This window comes from Taeniopygia guttata, chromosome 31, assembly GCF_048771995.1.
Source record: "Taeniopygia guttata chromosome 31, bTaeGut7.mat, whole genome shotgun sequence".
NCBI classification, from domain to species: domain Eukaryota; kingdom Metazoa; phylum Chordata; class Aves; order Passeriformes; family Estrildidae; genus Taeniopygia; species Taeniopygia guttata.
The window spans coordinates 1,682,816-1,709,400 of NC_133056.1; the positions used below are offsets into that span (position 1 = coordinate 1,682,816).

Here is a 26,585-nt window from a genome sequence, read left to right on the forward strand (position 1 = left end):
CAGGGCCTTGCACACCCATGGGTGGGTCCTTGCACACCCACCAGGGCACACCCACCAGGGCCTTGCACACCCATGGGGGTCCTTGCACACCCATGGGTGGGTCCTTGCACACCCACGGGGGGCCTTGCACACCCATGGGTGGGTCCTTGCACACCCACGTTTCGGGCAGCCATTCAGTCCAAGAGGCGCAGCCGCTGCAGCTCCTCGCACGGCGGCTCTTGCACACCCATCCCCCGGGAGGATTCTTGCACACTCATCTCACACGGGGGTCTGTCCCCCTCACACGGGGGTCCTTGCACACCCCTCTCCTCACACGTGGCCCCTTGCACACCCGGGCGGGGGTCCGGGCGGGGGTCCCGGCGCAGGCGGCAGGCGTGGCTGTAGGGGGGGGCGATGGGGGGCGCAGGGGGCGGCACGAAGCTGTAGGGCCGCGTGGGGTCCAGCTGGGGAGGGGCAGGGGAGCTCCCAGTATGGACCAGTATGGACCAGTATGGCCCCAGTGCTCCCAGTATGGCCCCAGTGCCTCCCAGTATGGCCCCAGTGCTCCCAGTATGGCCCCAGTGCTCCCAGTATGGCCCCAGTGCTTCCCAGTATGGACCAGTATGACCCAGTATGGCCCCAGTGCTCCCAGCATGGCCCCAGTGCCTCCCAGTATGGACCAGTATGGCCCCAGTGCTCCCAGTATGGCCCCAGTGCTCCCAGGATGGCCCCAGTGCCTCCCAGTATGGACCAGTATGGCCCCAGTGCTCCCAGCATGGCCCCAGTGCCTCCCAGTATGGACCAGTATGGCCCCAGTGCTCCCAGCATGGCCCCAGTGCTCCCAGTATGGACCAGTATGGCCCCAGTGTTCCCCAGTATGGCCCCAGAGTCTCCCAGTGTTCCCCAGTATGGCCCAGTCCCCCCCAGTTCCCCCCATTCCCCCCAGTCCCCCCCAGTCCCTCCCAGTCCCCCCCAATCTCCTCCCAGTTCCCTCCCAGTCCCTCCCAGTCCCTCCCAGTCCCTCCCAGTCCCCTCCCAGTCCCTCCCAGTCCCCTCCCAGTTCCCTCCCAGTCCCTCCCAGTGCCCCCCAGTCCCCCCCAGTCCCTCCCAGTCCCCCCCAGTCCCCCCCAGTCCCTCCCAGTATAAACCAGTACCTGCAGGGAGTAGCTGCGGTCGGGGTCGAAGGCGCTCAGGTCCCCACAGGCCACGAAGGGAACGATGGCCCGGGAGGGGCCGGGGAGGGCGGCCAGGGACAGCCCTGGGCACCCCAAATCAGGGGGACCCCGAAATCAGGGGGGGAACCCGAATCCATGGGCACCCCAAAAATCCCACCAGGAACACCCAGATTCCCCCAGGAACCCCAACATTTCCCCAGGAACCCCCAAAATCCCCCCAGGGACCCCCAAAATTCCCCCAGGGACTCCCCAAATCCCCCTCAGGGACCCCCAAAATGTCCCCAGACACCCCAAAATCCCATCAGGGACCTCAAAAATATCCCCAGACACCCCAAAATTCCCCAGGGACCCCAAAACCTCCTCAAGGAACCCCAGAATCCCCCTCAGGGACCCCTTAAAATATCCCCAGACACCCCAAAATCCCCCCAGGGACCCCAACACCTCACCAGGGACCCCAAAACCTCCCCAAGGACCACCCGAATCTCCCTCAGGGACACCCAAAATTCCATCAGGGACCCCCAAAATCCCCCCAGACACCCCAAAGTGCCACCAGGAACGCCCAGAATGCCCCTCAGCGACGCCCAAAATGTCCTGAGACCCCAAAATCCCATCAGGAACCCCAACACCTCCCCAGGGACCCCAGAATCCCCCTCAGGGACCCCAAAATATCCCCAGACACCCCAAAATCCCATCGAGGAACCCAAAACCTCCCCTAGGACCGCCAGAATCCCCCTCAGCGACCCCCAAAATTCCCCCAGGGACCCCCAAAATTCCATCAGGGACCCCCAAAATCCCCCCAGACACCCCAAAGTCCCACCACGAATGCCCAGAATTCTCCCCAACGACCCCCCAAAATGTCCTGAGAACCCAAAATTCCATCAGGGACCTCAAAAATGTACCCAGAGACCCCAAAACCTCCTCAAGGAACCCAGAATCCCCCTCAGGGACCCCAAAAATATCCCAGACACCCCAAAATCCCATCAAGGAACCCAAAACCTCCCCAAGGACCGCCAGAATCCCCCTCAGCGACCCCCAAAATATCCCCAGATACCCCAAAATCCCACCAGGAACCCCCAGAATGCCCCTCAGCAACGCCCAAAATGTCCTGAGACCCCAAAATTCCCCCAGACACCCCAAAGTCCCACCAGGAACCCCCAGAATCCCCCTCAGGGACCCCCAAAATCCCCCCAGGGACCCCAAAATCCCCTCAGGGACCCCCAAATCCCCCTCAGGGACACCCCAAAATCCCCTCAGGAACCCCCAGAATCCCCCTCAGGGACCCCCAAAACCCCCCCAGACACCCCAAAACCCCCGCAGTGCCCTCACCCGCCTCGGGCTCCAGCAGGGGGTTCTCCATGGTGGGCACGAAGCCCTCGGGGGGGCTGTAGCCACGGCACACCACGAAAGCCTCTGCCCAAAGAGGGGATGGGGGGGTCCCCCAAACTCAGGGGGGTCTCCCCGAAGCCCAGGGGGGTCCCTGGGAGGTTGTTTTTTTGGGGGGGGGGGTCCCACCGATGCTGGAGTTGCGGCTGCTGCGGGGCTTGGCGCAGGTGACGTCGGGGAAGAAGAGGCGCAGTTGGGAGTAGAGCAGGGTCACGTCCTTGCCACGGAAAATCTGGGGGGGCACGGGGGTCAGCACCCCCTTTTTGGGGCCACGGGGGTCAGCACCCCCTTTTTGGACCCCCCCTCATTTTGGGGGATCCCCTCACCTTAGCCACGAAGGTGCCGCCTTTCTTCAGGACGTGGGTGGTGATGTTCAGCGCCTGGAGGAGGGGAGACCCCCAAAATTAAAATTGGGGGGGGTCCCCATGGCACTGGGGGGGTCCCCGGGTGGTTTTGGGGGGAGTTTTGGGGGGCTGGAGCCCCACACTTACTGCCAGCAGCAGCTGGGCCTGGATGTACTCGTCCAGGTCGTGCAGCCCCGTTACTGTGGGGGAGGTTTGGGGTCAGGGGGGTTTTTTGGGGTTTTTTTGGGGTTTTTTTTTGGGGTTCAGGGCCCCCCCCAGGCTCAGCCCCCCAGACTCACCGTCAGGGGCCCCGTCACAGACCACCAGGTCAGCGGGGTGCCCCTCAAAGTGGCGCTGGATCTCCTGGGCCGTGGAGGCCTGGGGGGCACGGGGGGCACCGGGTCAGGAGTGGGGCAGGGATGGGGCAGAAGTGGGGCAGGAGTGGGGCAGGAGTGGGGCAGGGATGGGGCAGGAGTGGGGCAGGGATGGGGCAGGAGTGGGGCAGGGATGGGGCAGGAGTGGGGCAGGGATGGGGCAGGAGTGGGGCAGGAGTGGGGCAGGAGTGGGGCAGGGATGGGGCAGGAGTGGGGCAGGGATGGGGCAGGGATGGGGCAGGGATGGGGCAGGAGTGGGGCAGGGATGGGGCAGGGATGGGGCAGGAGTGGGGCAGGAGTGGGGCAGGGATGGGGCAGGGATGGGGCAGGGATGGGGCAGGAGTGGGGCAGGGATGGGGCAGGAGTGGGGCAGGGATGGGGCAGGGGTGGGGCAGGAGTGGGGCAGGGATGGGGCAGGGATGGGGCAGGGATGGGGCAGGGGTGGGGCAGGGGTGGGGCAGGAGTGGGGCAGGGATGGGGCAGGGATGGGGCAGGAGTGGGGCAGGAGTGGGGCAGGAGTGGGGCAGGGATGGGGCAGGAGTGGGGCAGGGATGGGGCAGGGATGGGGCAGGGATGGGGCAGGAGTGGGGTTTTGGGGGGCTCTGGGGAGGTTTTGGGGGGCTCAGGGGGGTTTTGGGGGGCTCAGGGGGGTTTTGGGGGGCTCAGGGGGGGTTTTGGGGAGCTCAGGGGGGGGTTTGGGGAGCTCAGGGGGGTTTTGGGGGGCTCAGGGAGGTTTTGGGGGGCTCAGGGGGGTTTTGGGGGGCTCAGGGAGGTTTTGGGGGGCTCAGGGGGGTTTTGGGGAGCTCAGGGGGGTTTTGGGGGCACTCAGGGGGGTTTTGGGGGACTCAGGGGGGTTTTGGGGGCACTCAGGGGAGGTTTTGGGGGCACTCAGGGGGGTTTTGGGGGCACTCAGGGGGGTTTTGGGGGCACTCAGGGGGGTTTTGGGGGGCACTCAGGGGAGGTTTTGGGGGCACTCAGGGGGGTTTTGGGGGCACTCAGGGGGGTTTTGGGGGGCACTCAGGGGAGGTTTTGGGGGCACTCAGGGGGGTTTTGGGGGCACTCAGGGGAGGTTTTGGGGGCACTCGGGGGGGTTTTGGGGGACTCAGGGGAGGTTTTGGGGGCACTCAGGGGGGTTTTGGGGGACTCAGGGGGAGGTTTTGGGGAGCTCAGGGGAGGTTTTGGGGGCACTCAGGGGGGTTTTGGGGGGCTCTGGGGGAGGTTTTGGGGGGCTCAGGGGAGGTTTTGGGGGGCTCTGGGGGAGGTTTTGGGGGGCTCAGGGGGGGTTTTGGGGGGCTCAGGGGTGTTTGGGGGCACTCAGGGGGGTTTTGGGGGCACTCAGGGGAGGTTTTGGGGGGCACTCAGGGGGGTTTTGGGGGGCACTCAGGGGGGTTTTGGGGGACTCAGGGGAGGTTTTGGGGGCACTCAGGGGGGTTTTGGGGGGCTCTGGGGGAGGTTTTGAGGGGCTCAGGGGGGTTTTGGGGGCACTCAGGGGGGGTTTTGGGGAGCTCAGGGGGGGTTTGGGGGCACTCAGGGGGGTTTTGGGGGGCTCAGGGGAGGCTCTGGGGGCACTCAGAGGGTTATGGGGGGCTCAGGGGGGTTTTGGGGGGCTCAGGGGGGTTTGGGGGCACTCAGGGGGTTTTGGGGGGCTCAGGGGGGTTATGGGGGGCTCAGGGGAGGCTCTGGGGGCACTCAGGGGGTTTTGGGGGGCTCAGGGGGGTTTGGGGGCACTCAGGGGGTTTTGGGGGGCTCAGGGGGGTTATGGGGGGCTCCGGGGAGGCTCTGGGGGCACTCAGGGGGTTTTGGGGGGCTCAGGGGGTTATGGGGGTCTCGGGGGGGGTTTGGGGGGCTCAGGGGGGTTTTGGGGGGCTCAGGGGAGGGTTTGGGGGTCTCAGGGGGGTTTGGGGTCCCACCTTGGTGATGTCCCCCTGGATCTGCACCACCCCCGGGAGCGGCGCCATGGCCTGGAGATCCACGGCCACCACCTGGGCAGGGGAACCCTCGGAGCCCCTGCGGGCAGGGGGGTGGGCACGGGGACCCCCGGGACCCCCGGGACCCCCTGAGCCCCCCGGGACCCCCAACCCAACCTCCCTGAGCCCCCCGGGACCCCCGGGACCCCCAACCCAACCTCCCTGAGCCCCCCGGGACCCCCGGGACCCCCAACCCAACCTCCCTGAGCCCCTCGGAACCCCCAACCCAACCCCCCTGAGCCCCCTGAGCCCCCCGGGACCCCCAACCCAACCCCCCTGAGCCCCCCGGGACCACCAACCCAACCTCCCTGAGCCCCCCGGGACCCCCAACCCGACCTCCCTGAGCTCCCCTGGGACCCCCAACCCAACCTCCCCGAGCCCCCCGGGATCCCCAACCCAACCTCCCCGAGCCCCCCGGGATCCCCAACCCAACCTCCCTGAGCCCCCCGGGACCCCCAACCCAGCCTCCCTGAGCCCCCCCGGGACCCCCAGGACCCCCAACCCAACCTCCCCGAGCCCCCCTGGGACCCCCAACCCAACCCCCCTGAGCCCCCCTGAGCCCCCCGGGACCCCCGACCCAACCTCCCTGAGCCCCCCCAGTCCCAAACTGGGATTCCCAGTCCTCCCAGCTCACCCAGTGGGCAGTGCCAGTTCAGTCACATCCCAAAGCAGGATTCCCAGTGCCACCAGTTTGGGGCTCCCAGTGCTCCCAGTGCCAGCCTAGGACCCCCCAAACCAGTGCCCCCAGTTTGGGGCTCCCAGTGCTCCCAGTGCTCCCAGTCCCAGCCTAGGACCCCCCCAAACCAGCACCCCCAGTCTGGGGCTCCCAGTGCTCCCAGTCCCAGCCTAGGACCCCCCCAAACCAGTGCCCCAGTCTGGGGCTCCCAGTGTTCCCAGTGCTCCCAGTGCTCCCAGTCCCAGCCTAGGAACCCCAAACCAGTGCCCCAGTCTGGGGCTCCCAGTGCTCCCAGTGCTCCCAGTCCCACCTGAGGTGCCGGCTCAGCACCTGGCTCCAGCTCCCGGGGGCTGCACAGAGATCCACAGCCCGCTGCACCCCTGGAACCAGTGACACCAGTGACACCAGTGACACCAGTTAGCTACACCAGTGACACCAGTGACACCAGTTAGGTACCCCAGTGACACCAGTTACAGCAGTTAGGTGCACCAGTTACACCAGTGACACCAGTGACACCAGTTACACCAGTTAGGTACACCAGTGACACCAGTGACACCAGTTACAGCAGTTAGTTACACCAGTGACACCAGTGACACCAGTGACACCAGTTAGATATACCAGTGACACCAGTTACACCAGTTAGGTACACCAGTTACACCAGTTACACCAGTGACACCAATGACACCAGTGACACCAGTGACACCAGTTAGTTACACCAGTTACACCAGTGACACCAGTTACACCAGTGACACCAGTTAGGTACACCAGTGACACCAGTTACACCAGTGACACCAGTTACACCAGTGACACCAGTTACACCAGTTACTTACACCAGTGACACCAGTTAGGTACACCAGTGACACCAGTTACACCAGTGACACCAGTTGCACCAGTTAGGTACACCAGTGACACCAGTTACACCAGTGACACCAGTTACACCAGTTACACAGTGGTCCCAGACCCCTGGTGCCCAGTTACACCAGTGACACCAGTTACACCAGTTAGGTACACCAGTGACACCAGTTAGGTACACCAGTGACACCAGTTACACCAGTGACACCAGTTGCACCAGTTAGGTACACCAGTGACACCAGTTACACCAGTGACACCAGTTACACCAGTTACACAGTGGTCCCAGACCCCTGGTGCCCAGTTACACCAGTGACACCAGTTACACCAGTGACGTACACCAGTGACACCAGTTAGGTACACCAGTGATACCAGTTACACCAGTTACACCAGTGATCCCAGTCACACCAGTTACACCAGTGACACCAGTTAGTTACACCAGTTACACCAGTTACACAGCGATCCCAGAACCCTGGTGCCCAGTTACACCAGTGATCCCAGTCACACCGGTTACACCAGTGCTCCCAGTTTCACCAGTGTCCCCAGCGACTCCAGCGCTCCCCTTGCCCCCCACTTCCCCCCAGTTCTCCCAGTACCCCCATTCCCACAATCCCCCCACTCTCCCCATTCCCCCCAGTTCCACCCATTCCCTCCCAGTTCCCCCCATTGCCCCATTTCCACATTCCCCAGTCTCCCCATTACCCCAATTCCCCCATTGCCCCCAGTCCCCCCATTACCCCAACTCCTCCATTGCCCCCAATTCCCCCAATTCCCCCACTGCCCCCAGTCCCCCCATTCCCCCATTACTGCAGTCCCCCCTTTACCCCCAGTCCCCCCATTACTCCAACTCCCCCATTCCCCCAATTCCCCCATTGCCCCCATTGCCCCCAGTCCCCCCATTCCCCCATTACCCCCAGTCCCCCCATTACCCCACTGCCCCCATTACCCCCAGTCCCCCCATTACCCCACTCTCTCCATTCTCCTCAGCTCCCCAGTTCCCCCAGTCCCCCACTCCCCAGTCCCCCCAGTGCCCCCCAGTGCCCCCAGTGTCCCCAGTACCCTGCAGGAGCTGGAAGCGCTGCTCCAGCTGCAGCAGTTTGAAGGCGCTGCGTGCTCCCAGTGCTCCCAGTGCCCCCAGTGCCCCATTCCCCAGTGCTCCCAGTGCCCCCAGTGCCCCATTCCCAGTGCCCCCCAGTCCCCCCAGTGCCCCCAGTACCCTGCAGGATCTGGAAGCGCTGCTCCAGCTGCAGCAGTTTGAAGGCACTCCGCGCTCTCCAGCCGCCCTCCTTGGCCAGCCGGTAATACACGTCCCGCTTGTCCTTCGAGGAGCGGCCCATGGCCAGCGGGGCACCCCAAAACCTGCGGGGGCACCCCAAAACCTGCGGGGGCACCCCAAAACCTGCGGGGGCGCCCAGAAATGGGGACACCCCGGAAATGGGGACACCGTTAGTGGGGACACCCTATTAACAGGGACACCCCGAAACTTGAGGGGACACCCTGACACCTGAGGGGACACCCCGACACCTGTGGGGACACCCCAAAATCTACCGGGGACACCTCGAAAATGGGGACACCGTAAGTGGGGACACCCCGAAACTTGTGGGAACACCCTATCAACAGGGACACCCTGAAACCTGCGGGGATGCCCCAAAACCTACTGGGGACACCCAAAAACCTATGGTGACACTGTTAGTGGGGACACCCCAACACCTGCAGGGACACCCCAAAAACGGGGACACCGTTAGCGGGGACACCCCAAAACCTGCGGGGACACCCTAAAAACAGGGACACCCCAAAACCTACCAGGGAATGCCTCAAAAACAGGGACACCTTATTAACATGGACACCCCGAAACTAATGGAAGGACACCCCAAAAACGGGGACACCCTAATCATAGGGACACCCCAAAACCAGCGGGGGGACACCCCAAACACGGCTACACCGTTAATGGGGGCACCCCATAAACAGGGGGAACCCCATAAACGGGGTAATCTCCAGAGTTCATTATTTGTGTGCCCCATTATTTATTTATAACTTTTGCCATTTATTTGTGGGTTCTACCCTAAAAAAAACACTGTTTATATTGGGGGCACACCAAAATGGGGGGACCTCAGAGAGACCCACGGGTGCCCAGGGGCTGCTCAAACCACTCCAAACCCCTTAAATCCCGTTAATTTATTTTAGGACGCGTTATTCCGATGTTAAACCCACAAACCCTCACGCAGGGGCTGTTGAATCCCGTTAATTTAATTTAGGGCCAGATATTCCGATGTTAAACCCACAAACCCTCACGCAGGGGCTGTTGAATCCCGTTAATTTAATTTAGGACCCGATATTCCGATGTTAAACCCCACATTCACCACAAACCCTCACCCAGGGGCTGCTCAAACCACTCCAAACCCCTTAAATCCCATTCATTTCCCATTAATTTGGGCCGCGTTATTTCGATGTTAAACCCCACAGACCCACAAACTCCCGCCCACCCACTGCGCATGCGCCGCCCCGGCCTCCCCCGCCCCCGGCGCGCGCGGCTCCCCCCTCCCCCCGTCATCACCTCCCCCTCTCCCGCCCCGCCCGGCCCCTCCCGCCGTACCGGAGCGCACCGGGGAAGCACCGGGCAGCAGCAGCCGCTGAGGGAGGAAGGAGGAAGGAGGAACGGACGCGGTGAGGGCGGAGCGGCGGCGGCGGCGGCGGCGGGCGGGGAGAGTGAGGGGAGGGCGCGGGGGGGAAGAGCCTCGTTTTGGCACTGCGCATGCGCGCGGCGGGGCGCGAGCGGCGTTGGGGCTTTCCCGCCTTTTTCTGTGAGGGGACCGGGGGTTTCTGCTGCTCTTTGAGATGGGAATTCTGCTGCTCTTTGGCTGTGCGGGAGCCGGCAGGGGCGGAGGGGTCCGCTGTATTCCCGTGAGCGGTGGGGGGGTTTATTCCCTTTTTCCGTGAGCGGTGGAGGGGTTTTCTCCCTTTTTCCGGGAGCGGTGGAGGGGGTTTATTCCCTTTTTCCGTGAGCAGTGGAGGGGGTTTATTCCCTTTTTCCGTGAGCGGTGGAGGGGTTTTCTCCCTTTTTCCGTGAGCAGTGGAGGGGGTTTATTCCCTTTTTCCGTGAGCGGTGGAGGGGTTTTCTCCCTTTTTCCGTGAGCAGTGGAGGGGGTTTATTCCCTTTTTCCGTGAGCGGTGGAGTTTACCGCCCTTTTCCTTGATGGGTGGAGGGGGTTTTCTCCCTTTTTTCCTGAGGAATGGAAGGGTTTCAGGTTTCCTCCCTCTTTCTGTGAGGGGTGGAGGGGGTTTTCTCCCTTTTTCTGTCAGGAATGCATGGGATTTTCTTCCCTTTTCCGTAACGATAGGGGGAGTTTCCTGCCTTTTTTCGTGAGTGATGGAGGGATTTCTTCCCTATTTCCATGAGGAGTGGAGGACTTTCCTCCCTTTTCCAGTGAGGGTTGGAGGGATTTCCTCCTTATTTCCATGAGGGGTGGAGGAGTTTCCTCCCTGTTTCCATGAGGGGTGGAGGAGTTTCCTCCCTGTTTCCATGAGGGATGGAGGAGTTTCCTCCCTATTTCCATGAGGGATGGAGGGGTTTCCTCCCTATTTCCATGAGGGATGGAGGAGTTTCCTCCCTATTTCCATGAGGGATGGAGGAGTTTCCTCCCTATTTTCGTGAGGGGAGGGGGAGTTTCCCGCCTTTTTTCCGTGAGGGATGGAGGAGTTTCCTCCCTTTTCCAATGAGGGGACGGGAAGTTCCTTCCCTTTTTCCATGAGCAGAGGGGGGAAGAGTTTTTCTCCCTTTTTCCTTTGGCTCAGGGCTGGCTCTCCCAGATTTTCCCCCCAGGCGAGGGAGGTTCGGGGCGCGCTGTGGGGTTTGGGCTCCATGTTGAGACACATTTTGGGCTCCTGAGCCCCCTCAGGATCTGCAGACATCCCTAACGAGGCTGTTGTCGCCACAGACCCACCGGAACCAATATTGCAATAATAAAAACCGTTTATTTCCCAATAGATTGCCCCCAAAAGCCTCCCGCAGGCTGAGGGACGGGGGGGAGGCGGGGAAAACACCCCAAAAACTGAGGCGGGCACCCCAAAACCCGTATGAGGGGCAAGGGTGCCTTTAAACCTGAGGGGGTCTCCCCGCGGGGAAACTGAGGCACGGGCGATTCAAGGCACTTGCGAAGGCGTTTGAGGGGGGACGGCTCCTGTGGGACCCCCAGACCCCCCCGGGGGGACCACGGCGTCGGGACCCCTCAATAATTTAAGGCTGGGGTCCCCCTGTGCGGGGGGAGGTCTCCGGTGGGTTCTTGGGTTGTTCAGACACCGCCTGGCGCTTCTGGAGAGGGAACAAAGCGGGGGATTAGTTACACCCCACCCCGGGGACCCCCAAACCTTCTGGGGAGCCCCCAGAGGGCAGCACCCCCTTCCCAGTGCTCCCAGTACGCACCAGTGCTGGCGGCGCTGTGGCCCTGCCGCGTGGGGAGGGTGATGTAGGCGTCGTAGCCCAGCAGGACCCCGGCCAGGATCCCAAACACCTGGGGGGACAGGGGGTCAGAGACCCCCAAATTCCCCCTGTGTGCCCCAAAACCCCCCTGCACCCCCAAATCCTCCCTCATCCCAGCCAGGATCCCGAACACCTGGGGGGAGAGGGTCAGAGACCCCCAAATTCCCCCTGTGTGCCCCAAAACCTCCCTCACCCCGGCCAGGATCCCGAACACCTGCGGGGACAGGGTCAGAGACCCCCAAATTCACCCTGTGTGCCCCAAAACCTCCCCTGCACCCCCAAAACCTCCCTCACCCCGGCCAGGATCCCAAACCCCCTTGGGTGGGACAGGGTCAGAGACCCCCAAATTCCCCCTGTGTGCCCTAAAACCTCCCCTGCACCCCCAAAAATCCTCCCTATACCCCGGCCAGGATCCTGAACACCTGGGGGGACAGGGTCAGAGACCCCCAAATTCCCCCTGTGTGCCCCAAAACCTCCCTGCACCCCCAAAACCTCCCTCACCCTGGCCAGGATCCCGAACACCTGGGGGGACAGGGGGGTCAGAGACCCCCAAATTCTCCCTGTGTGCCCCAAAACCTCCCTGCACCCCCAAAACCTCCCTTACCCCGGCCAGGATCCCGAACACCTGGAGGGACAGGGTCAGAGACCCCCAAATTCCCCCTGTGTGCCCCAAAACCTCCCTGCACCCCCAAATCCCCCCTGCAACCCCAAAACCCCTCCTAACACTGTGCCCAGGAGCCCCAAAACCCGGGGGGATCAGAGACCCCCAAATTCCCCCTGTACCCCCAAACCTCCCTCACCCAGCCTGGAGCCCCAGGACTGGGGGGATCAGAGACCCCCAAACCCTCTCCCGACCCCCTGGTCAGGAGCCCCAGCACCCATGGGGGGCTCAGCCCCCCAACCAGCCCCCCAGATTCCCCTCACCCCTCCCGCGATGCCGGCGCCGTCGCGGTGGTCGATGATGACGATGAGGGAGGTGATGAGGAAGAGCAGAGCCCCGATCAGGCAGCGCATGAAGTCCTGGGGGGGCACAGGTGGGACCCCTCAGAGAGACCCCCCAAACCTTCTGGGGACACCCCCAGGAACCCCCAGATTCTCTGGGGACCCCCAACTCCCAGGGATGTTCCGCAGCTCAGGCACTGCAGGGCCCCCCAGACCCCTCCACAGCACCCCAGTTCTCCTCAAACCCCCGATAATCCAGCCAAATCCCCCCCCAATTCTCCTCAAACCCCCCGTAATCCCCCCCAAACCCCTCCCAAGCCCCCCAGTTCTCCTCAAACCCCCTGCAATCCCCCCCAAACCCCTCCCCAGCCCCCCCAGTTCTTCTCAAACCCCCTGCAATCCCCCCCAAATGCCCCCCAAACCCCCTGCAATCCCCCCCAAACCCCCCCAAACGCCCCCCAACCCCCCCGTAATCCCCCCAAACCCCTCCCCAGCCCCCAGTTCTCCTCAAATCCCCCGGTAATCCCCCCCAAACCCCTCCCAAGTCCCCCAGTTCTCCTCAAACCCCCTGCAATCCCCCCCAAATGCCCCCCAAACCCCCCATAATCCCCTCCAACCCCTCCCCAGCCCCCCCAGTTCTCCTCAAACCCCCTGCCATCCCCCCCAAACTCCCCCCCAGTTCTCCTCAAACCCCCTGCAATCTCCCCCAAACCCCTCCCCAGCCCCCCAGTTTTCCTCAACCCCCCTGCAATCCCCCCCAAATGCCCCCCAAACCCCCCATAATCCCCCCAACCCCTCGCAGCCCCCCGAGCCCCCGGCGCGGCGCTCACGCTCCAGCCCCAGGCCAGCGGGGACAGCCGGGGCGGCAGGCGGCAGCTCCAGGCCAGCAGCACCAGCGCGGCGAAGAGCAGCTCCAGCGCCGCCAGCCCCGCGTAGCCCGAGCGCGACGCGCCGAAGCACACCAGGGCCAGCACGCACAGCACCTGCGGGGACAGGGACGGGTACGTATGGCATCCATAGGGGCTGCTCGGAGCCCACAGGGACCCCTGAGACCCCAAAATGTGCCCCACCCTTATGGCATCTGTGTATTGTGCCCTGTGGGCCCTGTGTGCTCCCTGAGCCCCCACAGAAACCCCAAAATGTGCCCCACCCCTATGGGATCTGTGCATTGTGCCCTATGGGCCGTGTGTGCTCCCTGGGTTATTTCTGAGACCCCAAAGTGTGCCCCACCCCTATGGGATCTGTGCATTGTGCCCTATGGGCCCTGTGTGCTCCCTGGGTTATTTTTGAGCCCCCACAGAGACCCCAAAGTGTGCCCCACCCCTATGGGATGTCTGCATTGTGCCCTATAGGCCCTGTGTGCTCCCTGGGTTATTTCTGAGACCCCAAAGTGTGCCCCACCCCTATGGGATCTGTGCATTGTGCCCTATGGGCCCTGTGTGCTCCAGCTGGGCTCTCTGAGCCCCTATAGACCCCGTAGAGACCCCAAAATGTACCCTGCCCTTATGGGCCCCCAATCGGCCACTGTGGGGTCACCTCTGGACCCCCATAGCGCCCCCAGTGTGGGGTCCCCTATAGACCCCCATAGCCCAATGTGGGGTCACCTATAGACCCCCATAGCCCAATGTGGGGTCACGTATAGACCCCCATAGCCCAATGTGGGGTCACCTATAGACCCCCATCGCCCAATGTGGGGTCACGTATAGACCCCCATAGCGCCCCAATGTGGGGTCACCTATAGCCCCCCATAGCCCAGTGTGAGGACACCTATAGACCCCCATAGCGCCCCCACTGTGGGGTCCCCTATAGACCCCCATAGCGCCCCCAGTATGGGGTCACCTCTAGACCCCCATAGCCCAATGTGGGGTCACCTATAGCCCCCCATAGCCCAGTGTGGGGTCACCTATAGACCCCCATAGCGCCCCCACTGTGGGGTCACCTATAGACCCCCATAGCCCAATGTGGGGTCACCTATAGACCCCCACCATAGCCCACTGTGGGGTCACCTATAGACCCCCATAGCGCCCCCAATGTGGGGTCACCTATAGACCTCCATAGCGCCCCAATGTGGGGTCACCTTTAGACCCCCATAGCGCCCCAATGTGGGGTCACCTATAGACCCCCATAGCGCCCCCAGTGTGGGGTCCCCTATAGACCCCCATAGCCCAATGTGGGGTCACCTATAGCCCCCCATAGCACCCCCAGTGTGGGGTCACCTATAGACCCCCATAGCCCAATGTGGGGTCACCTCTAGCCCCCCCCATAGCGCCCCCTGCGGGCCGCCGCCGTTCCCGCGCTTTGGCCCCGCCCCGCGGGGGCGGCGGGCGGGGGCGCCGCTGTGGGAGCGGCGGGGCGGGGCCGTCTCCCGGCAACGGTCGTCATGGCAACGGCATAACAGCGCCCACCCCTCCGCCCTTCAAGGGGCGACGGCGTGGGTGGGGCCCGCCGGGGGGCTCTTAAAGGGGCAGCGCCTTAAAGGGGCCGCTCCCGGCGGCGCCGCCCGGGCTGGCGCAATAACGGCCGGAGCGGCGGGCCGGGCACCGCCCCAACCGCGCCTTCCCCCCGGCGGGCACCGGGCACATCCGGGCTCCCTCCCCGCTTTCAAACCGGGCCCCTCCGGCCCCGCCTTTCTCACCTGCCCCGCCCCACCCCGCGTTTCCCAAGGGCGTTGCCCCTCCACGCGCCCGAAACGGGACCGGGAGGCGCGGGGGGAGCGGGTCCGCGCGGTGTCCCACGGCACCGGGAGCGCTCTGCGGGGATGTCCCCCCACCCGAGACCCGCGTCCCGAGCTCCACGTGTCGGCCCGAGCGCTCCGACAGCCGGGCATCCCCCCCGGGATGGGGACCCCTACGGCATGGGGAACCCCCCCGGGATGGGGACGCCCCCGGGATGGGGACCTCTACGGCATGGGGGACCCCCCCGGGATGGGGAACCCCACCGGGATGGGGACCCCCCCGGGATGGGGACCCCCACGGAACGGGAGCCGGTGTGGCGGTGTCCCCGATCCCTTCCAAAACACGGAGCCAGGCGTTCTCCTGACGCCCAAAACTGGGATTCCGCCCTGCCCAAAAAATAGGGGACCCCACGTGTGGGGGTGCCCCCCAGAAATGGGGAGCCAGGTGTCCTGCTGCCCCTCCCCCCCCAAAACCGGTGATCCCAGACATCCTGCCCGGTCCCAAACCTGGACTCCCGCATCCTCCTGGCCCCGAATGGGCAGCCAGGCGTGTCCCCCCCGCCCCAAAGGAACGGGGCACCGAGTCCTCCTGCCCCTGCGCACCGGGCCCGGGCCCGCGCGTGTCCCCGCCGGGGGTATCCCGCCCCCCGGTGCCCCCGGAGCCCCCATCCCCGGCGCCCCCCGTGTCTCACGATCTCGCCGATGAGCACCAGCCCCTTGTGGGTGCGGCTGAAGGCGAGGCAGTTGCCGGGGCAGTTCTGGGGCCCGCTGGACTCCATGACGGGACCGGCGGTACCGAACGGGCGGTGGCGGTGGCGGCGGTGACGGGGGGGGAGGGGGGAGCGGGGGGGGCGCCCCGAGGAGCTGGCACGGCGCGGGGGCGGGGCCTGGCGGCGCGCGCCGGCACGCCATTGGCTGGCGGGGGCGCGGGTGGGCGGGGCCTGGCGGCGGGGGAAACCCCAATTAGGGATGGAAAAGTGGGCGGGGCCTCGGGCGGCGCGCGCCGTCACGTGACCGGGCGGTTAATGGAGGGGGGAAACCCCGCGAGGGGTCCCGGGGGGGCGGGGCTTGGAGCGGGGAATCCCCTGCGCTGATTGGGTCGGGGGTCCCGGGGGGGCGGGGCTTGGAGCGGGGAATCCCCTGCTGTGATTGGGTCGGGGGTCCTGGGGGCGGGGCTTGGAGAGGGGAATCCCCTGCGATGATTGGGTTGGGGGTCCTGGAGCGGGGAATCCCCTGCGCCGATTGGGTCGGGGGTCCTGGGGGCGGGGCTTGGAGGGGGTCCCGGGATTTGGGGGGGGTCCCGGGATTTGGGGGGGGTCCCGGGATTTGGGGGGTCTCTGAGGGGGTTTGGGGGGAGGGTCCCGGGATTTGGGGGGTCTCTGAGGGGGTTTGGGGGTCCCCTCGGCCGCTTCCCCCGGAGCCGCTCTGGGTTTTGGGCTGACTCAGCGGATGTGGGCAGCGCCCCGCGCACCGGCAGTGGGAGGAACGGGGATGGGGGTCCCCACCTTTATTGAACACCCCAAAAACGGGGAGGGGGGGGGCAACACCTCCGTGCGACCCCCGGTGGGGCGGGGCAGGGACCCCTCCCCCCATTCCCCTCCCCCAGCCAGGCGGGGTCTTGGGGGGCTCTGGGCTGTACCTCTCGATTTGGGGGGGCACCGGTGTGTTTTGGGGGGCCGTGGGCTGTACCACTGCGCTGGCAGGGGGGTGATTTTGCAGCCGTGTTTTGGGGGGGGTTTCTGGGGGGACCGGGGGGGGGGTCTCACCGTGGGGACGGCACAGTCAGGAACCAGTAACCCACCAGTGCTCCCACTGACCTCCCAATGCTCCCAGTAACCAACCAGTGACCCCCCCCAGTGCTCCCAGTGACTAACCAGTAACCTCCCAGTGCTCCCAGTAACCAACCAGTGCTCCCAGTGCTTCCCATATCCTCTCCCAGTACCCCCCCAGCTCTCCCAGTGTCCTCCCACCCTCTCCCAGTGCTCCCAGTATCCCCTCCCAGTGCTCCCAGTCCAGCCCACACACTCCCAGTATGTACCCAGTCTCCCCTGGCACTCCCAGTATCACCTCCCAGTGCTCCCAGTCCATCCCAGTTCCCCCAGTTTGCTCCGGTTCCCCTCCCCCTCCCCGCGGGGTCGCTCCGGCAGCGCGCGCGAAACCGGCGGGCGCGAGCGGCGGCGGCAGGAGGGGCTGAGCGACGGGCGGCTCCGCCAATCAGCGGCCGCAGCGCGCGGGAAGGGGGCGGGACGAGCCGCGCCGCCAGCACTGGATAGGCGGGCGCTCCGCCAATCAGCGTCCGCAAAGCCGGCGGGGCGGCGCGGAGGCTGCTGGGAGTTGTAGTCCGGCTGGACCATCGCGCTCTCTCCCACAGGGCCCCGCGGCGGAAGATGGCGGCGGGCGATGGCGCGGCGGAGGAGACGGGAACGGGGACGGGGACGGGACCGGGGCCGGGCCCGGTGTCCTTTGCCTTCAGCCGCAGGGCCGAGCGGCGGCGGCCGCTGCCCGCGGGACCGTGCGCGGAGCCCACCGCGGGCGGAGACAGCGAGAGCGACACCGACTTCCTGACGGCCGTGGAGGGCCGCGAGCTGCTCAGGTGGGCGGGGCTTAGCGCCGGTGCCGGCGGGGGCGAGGGGGCGTGGCCTGTGGCACGTGCTCACCGCGTGCAACGGCTTTTGGGGGCGTGGCTAAGACGAGGGGGGCGTGGTTTCTGCTGGGACCGCCCCTTTGTTTAAAGGCGCACTGTGTGGGTGGGCGTGGCTAACGCCGTGTCCCCGCCCCCAGCACGCGGCCGGCCCCGCCCCCCAAGCCGGAGTTGGTGATCCCGCTGATCCCCGCGCGCCGCTGGAGGAACCCCGAGAGCCCCGCGCAGGGAACGGGCCCCGCCCACGGAACGGGAACCGCCCACGGGACAGGCACCGCCCACGGAACAGACCACGCCCATGGAACAAGCCCCGCCCCCAGCGCTGACCCCGCCCTCAGCACAGGGCCCGCCCCCAGCACAGGCCCCGCCCATGGAACAAGCCCCGCCCCCAGCACAGGCCCCGCCCCCAGCGCTGACCCAGCCCCTAGTGCTGACCCCGCCCATGAAACAAGCCCCGCCCCCAGCGCTGGCCCCGCCCCCAGCGCTGGCCCCGCCCCCCGCACAGGCCCCGCCCCCGGCACTGACCCCCCCTCGGTGGAGGCTCAGGCGGTGCAGGAGCTGCTGCAGGGTGAGTTTGGGGGTCCCGGGGGGGTTTTGGGGGTTCCCCTGACCCCCAGAGGGGTTCCAGGGGGGTTTCGGGGTCCCCCTGACCCTCCCCTGCCCCCCCAGAGGCGCGGCAGAGCCAGGAGCCCCTCCCGGGCCAGCCCGGCCCCACCATGGCCATCCCCCTGCCGGGGCTCCGGGACAGGGACGTGGGCACGGGGCAGCAGCCGGTGAGAGACCCCGGGACCCCCAAATACCCCGGGAACCCCCTCTGGGACCCCCAAATATCCCCCGAGACCCCCAAATATCCCCCCAAACTCCAAATATCCCCCAGGGACCCCCAAATATTCACTGGGACCCCCAAATATCTGCCAGGACCCCCGAATGTCCCCGGGAACCCCAGACATCCCCAGGACCCCCAAATATCCTCTGAGCCCCCCCTAGGGACCCCCAAATTCCTCCTGGGACCCCCAATTCCCCCCTGTGAACCCCCTGGGGACCCTCAAATCCCTATGGGACCCCCAAATCACTCTGTGAACCCCCTGGGGACCCCCAAATCCCCCTGGGGAATCCCAAAATCCCCCCTGGGACCCCCCTGGGGACCCCCAAATCCCCCTGGGGACCCCCAAATCCCTCTGTGAACCCCCTGGGTACCCCCAAATCCTTCTATGTACCCCCTGGGGATCCCCAAATCTCCCCTGGGATCCTCTGGAGATCCCCAAATCCCCCCTGGGGACCCCCAAATCCCCCTGGGGACCCCCTGGGGACCCCCAAATCCCTCTGTGAACCCCCTGGGGACCCCCAAATCCCTCTATGTACCCCCTGGGGATCCCCAAATCTCCCCTGGGACCCCCTGGGGACCCCCAAATCCCCCTGGGGAATCCCCAAATCCCCCCTGGGACCCCCCTGGGGACCCCCAAATCCCTCTATGTACCCCCTGGGGACCCCCAAATCCCCCTGGGGACCCCCAGACCCCTCACCCCTGCCCGCAGACCCCCCAGGACTACGAGGCCGTGCCCGTGGGGCAGTTCGGGCTGGCCATGCTGCGGGGGATGGGCTGGAGCCAGGGCCAGGGCATCGGCCGCACCTTCGCCAGGTGAGGGGGCACCGAAACCGGGAACCCCGAAACGGGGCACCCCAAAACGGGGAACCCCAAAACCGGGAACCCCAAAAGCAGGGGTACCCCGAAACTGAGGGTACCCCAGAACCGGGGCACCCCAATACCGGGCACCCCAAAAGCAGGGGTACCCCAAAACCGGGGCACCCCAAAACTGGGTACCCCAAAAGCAGGGGTACCCCAGAACCGGGGTACCCCAAAACCGGGCACCCCAAAAGCAGGGGTACCCCAAAAGCAGGGGTACCCCGAAACTGAGGGTACCCCAGAACCGGGGTACCCCAAAACTGGGTACCCCAAAGCCGGGGTTTCTGAGCCCGTCCCTGTCCCCCCAGGGTGGTGCCCCCCCTGGAGCAGCGGCCCCGCCCGCGGGGGTTGGGGCTGGGGGCCGAGGCCGCCCCCCCCGGGGCCGGGGAGCCCCCCCAGGCCGGGCTGGGCGTGGGTGACACCGTCAGCATCGAGGCCGGGCCCCACCGCGGCCTGCGCGGCCAGGTGAGAGCGCGGGGCCCTACAGGGCCGTATGGACCGGGGCGGGGCCGTATTGACTGGTACGGGGCAGGGCGGGGCCATATGGACCGGTATGGACGGGTACGGGGCGGGGCGGGGCTGTACGGACCGGTATGGACCGGGGCGGGGCCGTACGGACCACTATGGACCGGGGTAGGGCCATATGGACCGGTATGGGGCAGGGCGGGGCCATACGGACCAGTATGGACCGGGGCGGGGCCGTATGGACCGGTATGAACCAGGGCAGGGCCATATGGACCAGTATGGACGGGTACGGGGCGGGGCGGGGCCATACAGACCACTATGGACCGGGGCGGGGCCGTATGGACCGGGTGGGGCAGTGTTTGGCGGTATAGACCAGTATAGACCAGTACGGAGTGCTGCGGGGTGGTGTGGGGCAGTACAGGGCAGTGCGGGGCAGTATGGGGCAGTACGGACCAGTGTGGGGCGGTGTGGGGCAGTATGGGGCAGTACAGACCAGTATAGACCAGTACAGACCGGTACAGGGCAATGTGGGGCAGTATAGACCAGTATAGACCAGTACGGAGTGCTGCGGGGTGGTGTGGGGCAGTATAGGGCAGTGCGGGGCAGTATGGGGCAGTACGGACCAGTGTGGGGCGGTATAGACCAGTATTGACCAGTATCGGGTGGTACGGGGCAGTATTGGGCTGTACGGACCAGTATAGACCAGTACAGACCAGTGCGGGGCAATGCGGGGCAATATGGAGCAGTGTGGGGCAGTATAGACCGGTACAGACCAGTATAGACCAGTCCTAACTGGTCTGTAATTGGTGTAACTGGTCTGTAACTGGTGTAACTGGTCCCTAACTGGTCTGTAACTGGTCTGTAACTGCTGTAACTGGTCTGTAACTGGTCTCTAACTGGTCTGTAACTGGTCTCTAACTGGTTTAACTGGTTTAACTGGTGCAGGTGCAGGCGCTGCTGCCCGAGGCCGGCCGGGCGCTGGTGTAACTGGTCTGTAACTGGTCTCTAACTGGTGTTACTGGTGCAGGTGCAGGCGCTGCTGCCCGAGGCCGGCCGGGCGCTGGTGTAACTGGTCTGTAACTGGTCTCTAACTGGTGTTACTGGTGCAGGTGCAGGCGCTGCTGCCCGAGGCCGGCCGGGCGCTGGTGCGGCTCCAGCTCGGGGCGCAGGTGGTGACGGTCAGTCAGCACGGACTGCGCCCGCTCGGCCACGGTGAGTCCAGTACGGACCAGTACGGACCAGTAACCACCCCCTGTGACCCCCAGTGACCCCTGAGCGACAATGAGTCCAGTACGGACCAGTACGGACCAGTAACCAACCCCTGTGACCCCTGTGACCCCTGAGACAGCCCCAGTAACCCCAGTAACCCCTGAGACAGCCCCAGTAACCCCTGAGCGCTGGTGAGTCCAGTACGGACCAGTACGGACCAGTAACCAACCCCCTGTGACCCCTGTGACCCCTGAGACAGCCCCAGTAACCCCAGTAACCCCTGAGCGACGGTGAATCCCAGTATGGACCAGTATGGACCAGTAACCACCCCCTGTCACCCCCTCTGACCCCTGAGACAGCCCCAGTAATCCCAGTAACCCCTGAGCGACGGTAAATCCCAGTATGGACCAGTACAGACCAGTATGGACCAGTAACCCCCCCCAGTAACCCCCAGTAACCCCTGAGCGACGGTGAGTCCAGTACAGACCAGTACGGACCAGTAACCAACCCCAGTACCCCTGAGACAGCCCCCAGTAACCCCAGAACCCCTGAGTGCCGGTGAGTCCCAGTACGGACCAGTAACCCCCAGTAACCCCCCCAGTAACCCCCAGTGACCTCCCAGTGCTCCCAGTAAGCCTTGAGTGTCGGTGAGTCCCAGTACCGACCAGTAACCCCAGTAACCAACCCCCAGTTCCCCCCCAGTCCCTCCCAGTCCCTCCCAGTTCCCTCCCAGTCCCTCCCAGTCCCTCCCAGTTCCCTCCCAGTCCCTCCCAGTCCCTCCCAGTCCCCCCCAGTCCCTCCCAGTCCCTCCCAGTTCCCTCCCAGTTACCTCCCAGTCCCTCCCAGTTCCCCCCAGTCCCTCCCAGTTACCTCCCAGTCCCTCCCAGTTCCCCCCAGTCCCTCCCAGTCCCTCCCAGTTCCCTCCCAGTTCCCTCCCAGTCCCTCCCAGTCCCTCCCAGTCCCCCCCAGTTCCCTCCCAGTCCCTCCCAGTCCCCCCCCAGTCCCCCCCAGTCCCTCCCAGTTCCCTCCCAGTCCCTCCCAGTCCCCCCCAGTCCCTCCCAGTCCCTCCCAGTCCCTCCCAGTTCCCCCCCAGTCACTCCCAGTCCCTCCCAGTTCCCTCCCAGTCCCTCCCAGTCCCCCCCAGTTCCCTCCCAGTCCCTCCCAGTCCCTCCCAGTCCCCCCCCAGTCCCCCCCAGTCCCTCCCAGCCCCTCCCAGTTCCCCCCCAGTTCCCCCCAATCCCCCCCAGTCCCTCCCAGTCCCTCCCAGTTCCCCCCCAGTTCCCTCCCAGTCCCTCCCAGTCCCCCCCAGTCCCCCCCAGTCCCTCCCAGTTCCCCCCAGTCACTCCCAGTTCCCCCCCAGGTGCCCCGGGCCGCCCCCCCCCGCCGGGCTCTGGGGGGGGGGCACAGGGTGGGGACCCCCCGCGGGGGGGGGGCAAACGCCGGGAGCCCCCCCCGGAGCAGAGGTGAGGGGGGTTGGGGGGGTCAGTTTTGGGGGCTGGGGGAGTGTTTATTTTGGGGGGTTTCAGGGGAGTTCTCGTTTTGGGGGACTCTCAGTGTGGGGGGGCTGCAGGAGTCGTTTTGGGGGGGGCTCTCATTTTGGGGGGGCTCAGTTTTGTGTGATTTTGGGGGGGCTGAAAAGGTCATTTTTGGGGGGTTTCACTTTTGGGGGTCTGGGGGGGTTCTCAATTTTGGGGGGCTGGGGGGGCTGTTATTTTTGGGGGTTGGGGGAGTTCTCATTTTTGGGGGCTCATTTTGGGGGGGTTTGAGGGGTGCTCTCATTTTGGGGGGCTTTGGGCTCATTTTGGGGGGTTCTCGATTTGGGGGGTTGGGGGCTCATTTTGGGGGACTTTCGGGGGGTTCATTTTTGGGGGGGCTGAGGGGAACATTTTGGGGGGATTCTCATTTTGGGGGGTTTGGGGGGGTTCAGTTTTGGGGGGTTTGGGGGTGTTCTCATTTTGGGGGGGCTCTCTTTTTGGGGGGTTTCTGGGGGTCCTTACATATTGGGGGGGGGGGGCTCTAATTTTGGGGGTGTCATTAACCCTTGAGGGGAGGGAGCCCTTTGGGTGAGTGTGACCCCCCCCCAACCCAATTGGGGGGGCGGGGCCTGAGCCCCCCAATATTTTTGGGGTGGGGGGGGGGTCTGTGATCGATTTGGGGGGTTCCCTTGGGGGGGGTCTGAACCTTGGGGGGTTCCCATGGGGGGGGTCTGTGATTGATTTGGGGGGGGGTCTGGGGGTTGCTGAGTTTTGGGGACTGGGGGGGTTCCCAACAATTTGGGGACCCCCCCAGGAGCGCGAAGCAGCCCCGGGGGGCCCCCCCCGCGCCCCCCCCCCACTGGCTGCGGCGGGACCTGCGCGTGCGCTGCGTGGACACGGCCTTCAGAGGGGGGGTCTTCTACAACTGCAAGGTGGGACCCCCAAACTGCACCCCAAAATATCCAGTGAGCCCCCCCACAGCACCCAGAAATACCCACTGACCCCCACCCCGCACCCCAAAATACCCCCTGAGCCCCCTGGGACCCCAAATACCCACTGACCCCCACACTGCACCCCAAAATACCCACTGACCCCCACACCGCACCCCAAAATACCCACTGACCCCCCCCGGAACCCTGAAATACCCATTGACCCCCGAACTGCACCCCAAAATATCCACTGACGCCCCTGGGACCCCAAAATACCCACTGACCCCCACACTGCACCCCAAAATACCCACTGAGCCCCCTGGGACCCAGAAATACCCATTGACCCCCGAACTGCACCCCAAAATACCCACTGAGCCCCCCGGCACCCCAAAATACCCACTGAGCCCCACACTGCACCCCAAAATACCCACTGACCCCCCGGGACCCCAAATACCCACTGACCCCCGAACCGCACCCCAAAATACCCACTGACCCCCCCAGGACCCCAAAATACCCACTGACCCCCCTGGGACCCTGAAATACCCACTGAGCACCCCCGCCACCCCCGGGTGTGATTTTGGGGTTCCCCCGGGTGGATTTTGGGGTTCCCCCCCATCCCTGGGCATGATTTGGGGATCCCCCGGGTGAATTTTGGGGTCCTATCCCTGGGTGCAATTCTGGGGTTTCCCCGGGTGGATTTTGGGGATCCCCCCCTGTCCCCGGGTGCGATTTTGGGGTTCCCCCCTGGTGTAATTTTGGGTTCCCCCGGGTGGATTTTGGGGTTCCCCCCATCGCCGGGTGGATTTTGGGCTCCCCCGGGTGAATTTTGGGGTCCCCCAGATGACGATCGAGGACCTGCTGGCCCCCGACACCTGCGTGTGCCGCACGGACGACGGGCGCCTGGTGGAGGGTGAGACCCCCCCCAAAATCTGGGGGTCCCCAAAACTCCTTTGACCCCCCAAAACTCCTCTGACCCCCCAAAACTCCTCTGAGCCCCCAAAATCGCCCCAAAACCCCCCTGAGCCCCCCTGTGCCCCCCAGGGCTGCGCGAGGCCTCTCTGGAGACGGTTGTGCCGCGGGACAGCTCCGAGCGCGTCATGGTGGTGCTGGGGGAGCACGCGGGGCAGGTCAGACCCCTCCCCAAATTACCCTAATTACCCAAATTACCTACAGACCCCTCCCCAAATTACCAGAGTACCCCCGGACCCCTCCCCAAATTACCCAAAATACCCAAATTACCTACAGACCCCTCCCCAAATTACCCTAAATACCCAATCCCCTCCCCAAATTACCAGAGTACCCCTGGACCCCTCCCCAAATTACCCAAATTACCACAGACCCCTCCCCAAATTAAAAAAGTACCCCCGGACCCCTCCCCAAGTTACCAGAGTACCCCCGGACCCCTCCCCAAATTACCCAAAATACCCAATCCCCTCCCCAAATTACCCAAATTACCCAAATTACCTACAGACCCCTCCCCAAATTACCACAGACCCCTCCCCAAATTATCTGAATTACCCCTGGACCTCTCCTCAAATTACCCAAAATACCCACGGACCCCTCCCCAAATTACCCAAATTACCCAATCCCCTCCCCAAATTACCAGAGTACCCCTGGACCCCTCCCCAAATTACCCCAATTACCACAGACCCCTCCCCAAATTACAAAAGTACCCCTGGACCTCTCCCCAAATTACCCAAAATACCCACAGACCCCTCCCCAAATTACCCCAGACCCCTCCTCAAATACCTGAATTACCACGGACTCCTCCCCAAATTATCCTCACACCCCTCTCCAAGTTACCGACAGACCCCTCCCCAAATTATCCCCAGACCCCTCCCCAAATTACCCCAATATGCCTCCTTAAATTATCCCCAAACCCCTCCTCAGATACCACAGACCCCTCCCCACACCCCTCCCCATATTGTTCAGATCCTCCCCAAATACCCCAAGTCCCTCCTCAAATCCCCAGATCCCCCTCCACACTCCCCCTCCCCAAATCCCTTCCCCAAATACCCCAAATCCCCTTCCCCAAATCCCCTTCCCCAAATCCCCTTCCCCAAATCCCCAAACCCAAACCCCAAACCCCAAATCCCCAAACCCAAACCCCAAATCTCCCAAACCCCAAATCCCCAAACCCCAAAGCCCCAAACCCCAAACCCCAAATCCCCAAACCCCAAACCCCAAATCCCCAAACCCCAAACCCCAAATTCCCAAACCCCAAACCCCAAACCCAAACCCCCAACCCCAAATCCCCAAACCCCAAACCCCAAACCCAAACCCCAAACCCAAACCCAATCCCCAAATACCCAAATCCCCTTCCCCAAATCCCCTTCCCCAAATCCCCAAACCCAAACCCCAAACCCCAAACCCCAAACCCCAAATCCCCAAACCCCAAATCCCAAATCCCCAAACCCCAAACCCCAAACCCCAAACCCCAAATCCCCAAACCCCAAACCCCAAACCCCAAATCCCCAAACCCCAAATCCCAAACCCCAAACCCAAACCCCAAATCCAAACCCCAGACCCCAAACCCCAGACCCCAAACCCCAAACCCCAAACCCCAAACCCCAAACCCCAAATCTCCCAAACCCCAAACCCCAAACCCAGTCCCCAAACCCAAACCCCAAACCCCAAACCCAAACCCCAAAACCCCAAATCCCCAAACCCCAAACCCCAAACCCCAAACCCAAACCCCAAATCCCCAAACCCCAAACCCAAACCCCAACCCCCAAACCCCAAATCCCCAAACCCCAAACACCCAAGCCCAAACCCCAAACCCCAAACCCCAAACCCAATCCCCAAACCCCAAACCCCAAACCCAAACCCAAATCCCAAACCCAAATCCCAAACCCAAACCCCAAACCCAAACCCCAAACCCCAAATCCCCAAACCCCAAACCCAAATCCTAAATTCCCCACTCCCGCCCCGCAGCTGGGCCGGATCCTGGAGCGGGACGGGCGCCGCGCTCGGGCGCTGGTGCAGCTGTGCCGGGCGGGCGCTGCGGTGCTGCCGCTGCCCTTCGACTGCATCTGCCACTACCTGGGGGGGGACGAGGACTGAGACCCCCACGGACCCCACGGACCCCACGGACCCACCCCGGGCGGGCACGGACAGCACGGCATGGATGGCATGGCACGGCGGGTGACGGGGGAGGGAGACGGGAAATAACGGAGAGAAACGAGAAACAACGGAGAGAAATGGGAAATAACGGAGAGAAACGGGAAACGACGGAGAGAAATGGGAAATAACAGAGAGAAATGGGAAATAACGGAGAGAAATGGGAAACAACGGAGAGGAACGGCAACTGAGGAGTGAAATGGGCAACAACAGAGAGAAATG

At 64.3% G+C, this 26,585-nt stretch overlaps 3 protein-coding genes across 7 annotated transcripts; 1 reads left to right on the forward strand and 2 right to left on the reverse strand.

Annotated features, from left to right (window-relative positions):
- Positions 1 to 146: 146 nt before the first annotated feature.
- FTSJ1 (FtsJ RNA 2'-O-methyltransferase 1) lies at positions 147 to 9,460 on the reverse strand. 4 transcript variants are annotated; one of them, XM_072920434.1, is made up of 11 exons: positions 9,341 to 9,460; positions 7,964 to 8,146; positions 6,209 to 6,278; positions 5,166 to 5,262; positions 3,181 to 3,259; positions 3,029 to 3,081; positions 2,864 to 2,917; positions 2,667 to 2,769; positions 2,481 to 2,564; positions 1,134 to 1,237; positions 147 to 443 (listed from the first exon to the last, which is right to left on the reverse strand). In XM_072920434.1, the coding sequence occupies exons 2-11, from the start codon at positions 8,082 to 8,084 to the stop codon at positions 174 to 176; spliced, it is 1,035 nt and encodes a 344-aa protein (XP_072776535.1). In that variant the 5' UTR covers positions 8,085 to 8,146; positions 9,341 to 9,460; the 3' UTR covers positions 147 to 173. The 4 variants fall into 4 exon arrangements, with proteins under 4 accessions (XP_072776535.1, XP_072776533.1, XP_072776536.1 ...); XM_072920432.1 differs by having other exon boundaries at positions 7,964 to 8,126; positions 9,341 to 9,454; XM_072920435.1 differs by having other exon boundaries at positions 198 to 420; positions 7,964 to 8,126; positions 9,341 to 9,454.
- On the forward strand, positions 9,304 to 26,359 carry GPKOW (G-patch domain and KOW motifs). The gene is made up of 13 exons (XM_072920438.1): positions 9,304 to 9,411; positions 17,212 to 17,433; positions 17,622 to 17,705; positions 17,934 to 18,049; positions 18,151 to 18,254; positions 19,017 to 19,120; positions 19,474 to 19,630; positions 20,740 to 20,842; positions 22,200 to 22,302; positions 23,129 to 23,246; positions 24,084 to 24,153; positions 24,285 to 24,370; positions 26,178 to 26,359. The coding sequence occupies exons 2-13, from the start codon at positions 17,228 to 17,230 to the stop codon at positions 26,304 to 26,306; spliced, it is 1,380 nt and encodes a 459-aa protein (XP_072776539.1). The 5' UTR covers positions 9,304 to 9,411; positions 17,212 to 17,227; the 3' UTR covers positions 26,307 to 26,359.
- PLP2 (proteolipid protein 2) lies at positions 10,700 to 16,943 on the reverse strand. Of its 2 annotated transcripts, none has more exons than XM_072920437.1 (5): positions 16,908 to 16,943; positions 12,997 to 13,149; positions 12,149 to 12,244; positions 11,168 to 11,255; positions 10,700 to 11,056 (listed from the first exon to the last, which is right to left on the reverse strand). In XM_072920437.1, exons 1-5 carry the CDS (start codon positions 16,926 to 16,928, stop codon positions 11,037 to 11,039), a joined length of 378 nt encoding a protein of 125 aa, XP_072776538.1. In that variant the 5' UTR covers positions 16,929 to 16,943; the 3' UTR covers positions 10,700 to 11,036. The 2 variants fall into 2 exon arrangements, with proteins under 2 accessions (XP_072776538.1, XP_041568026.2); XM_041712092.2 differs by lacking the exon at positions 16,908 to 16,943 and adding an exon at positions 15,533 to 15,689.
- Positions 26,360 to 26,585: the final 226 nt, after the last annotated feature.

Excerpts from the sequence above, each read along its gene's own strand:
- FTSJ1 (XM_072920434.1), bottom strand. The coding sequence starts at position 8,084 with ATGGGCCGCTCCTCGAAGGACAAGCGGGACGTGTATTACCGGCTGGCC. Across the intron at positions 2,918-3,028 it reads AGGCCCAGCTGCTGCTGGCA|GCGCTGAACATCACCACCCA; the intron begins GTAAGTGTGGGG and ends CCCCTCCTCCAG. Across the intron at positions 2,770-2,863 it reads GCGGCACCTTCGTGGCTAAG|ATTTTCCGTGGCAAGGACGT; the intron begins GTGAGGGGATCC and ends GTGCCCCCCCAG.
- PLP2 (XM_041712092.2), bottom strand. The coding sequence starts at position 15,619 with ATGGAGTCCAGCGGGCCCCAGAACTGCCCCGGCAACTGCCTCGCCTTC. Across the intron at positions 11,256-12,148 it reads GCGCCGGCATCGCGGGAGGG|GTGTTTGGGATCCTGGCCGG; the intron begins GTGAGGGGAATC and ends CTGTCCCCCCAG. Across the intron at positions 11,057-11,167 it reads CCACAGCGCCGCCAGCACTG|AAGCGCCAGGCGGTGTCTGA; the intron begins GTGCGTACTGGG and ends TTCCCTCTCCAG.
- GPKOW (XM_072920438.1), top strand. The coding sequence starts at position 17,228 with ATGGCGGCGGGCGATGGCGCGGCGGAGGAGACGGGAACGGGGACGGGG. Across the intron at positions 18,255-19,016 it reads TGGGCACGGGGCAGCAGCCG|ACCCCCCAGGACTACGAGGC; the intron begins GTGAGAGACCCC and ends CCCTGCCCGCAG. Across the intron at positions 22,303-23,128 it reads GAGCCCCCCCCGGAGCAGAG|GAGCGCGAAGCAGCCCCGGG; the intron begins GTGAGGGGGGTT and ends GGACCCCCCCAG.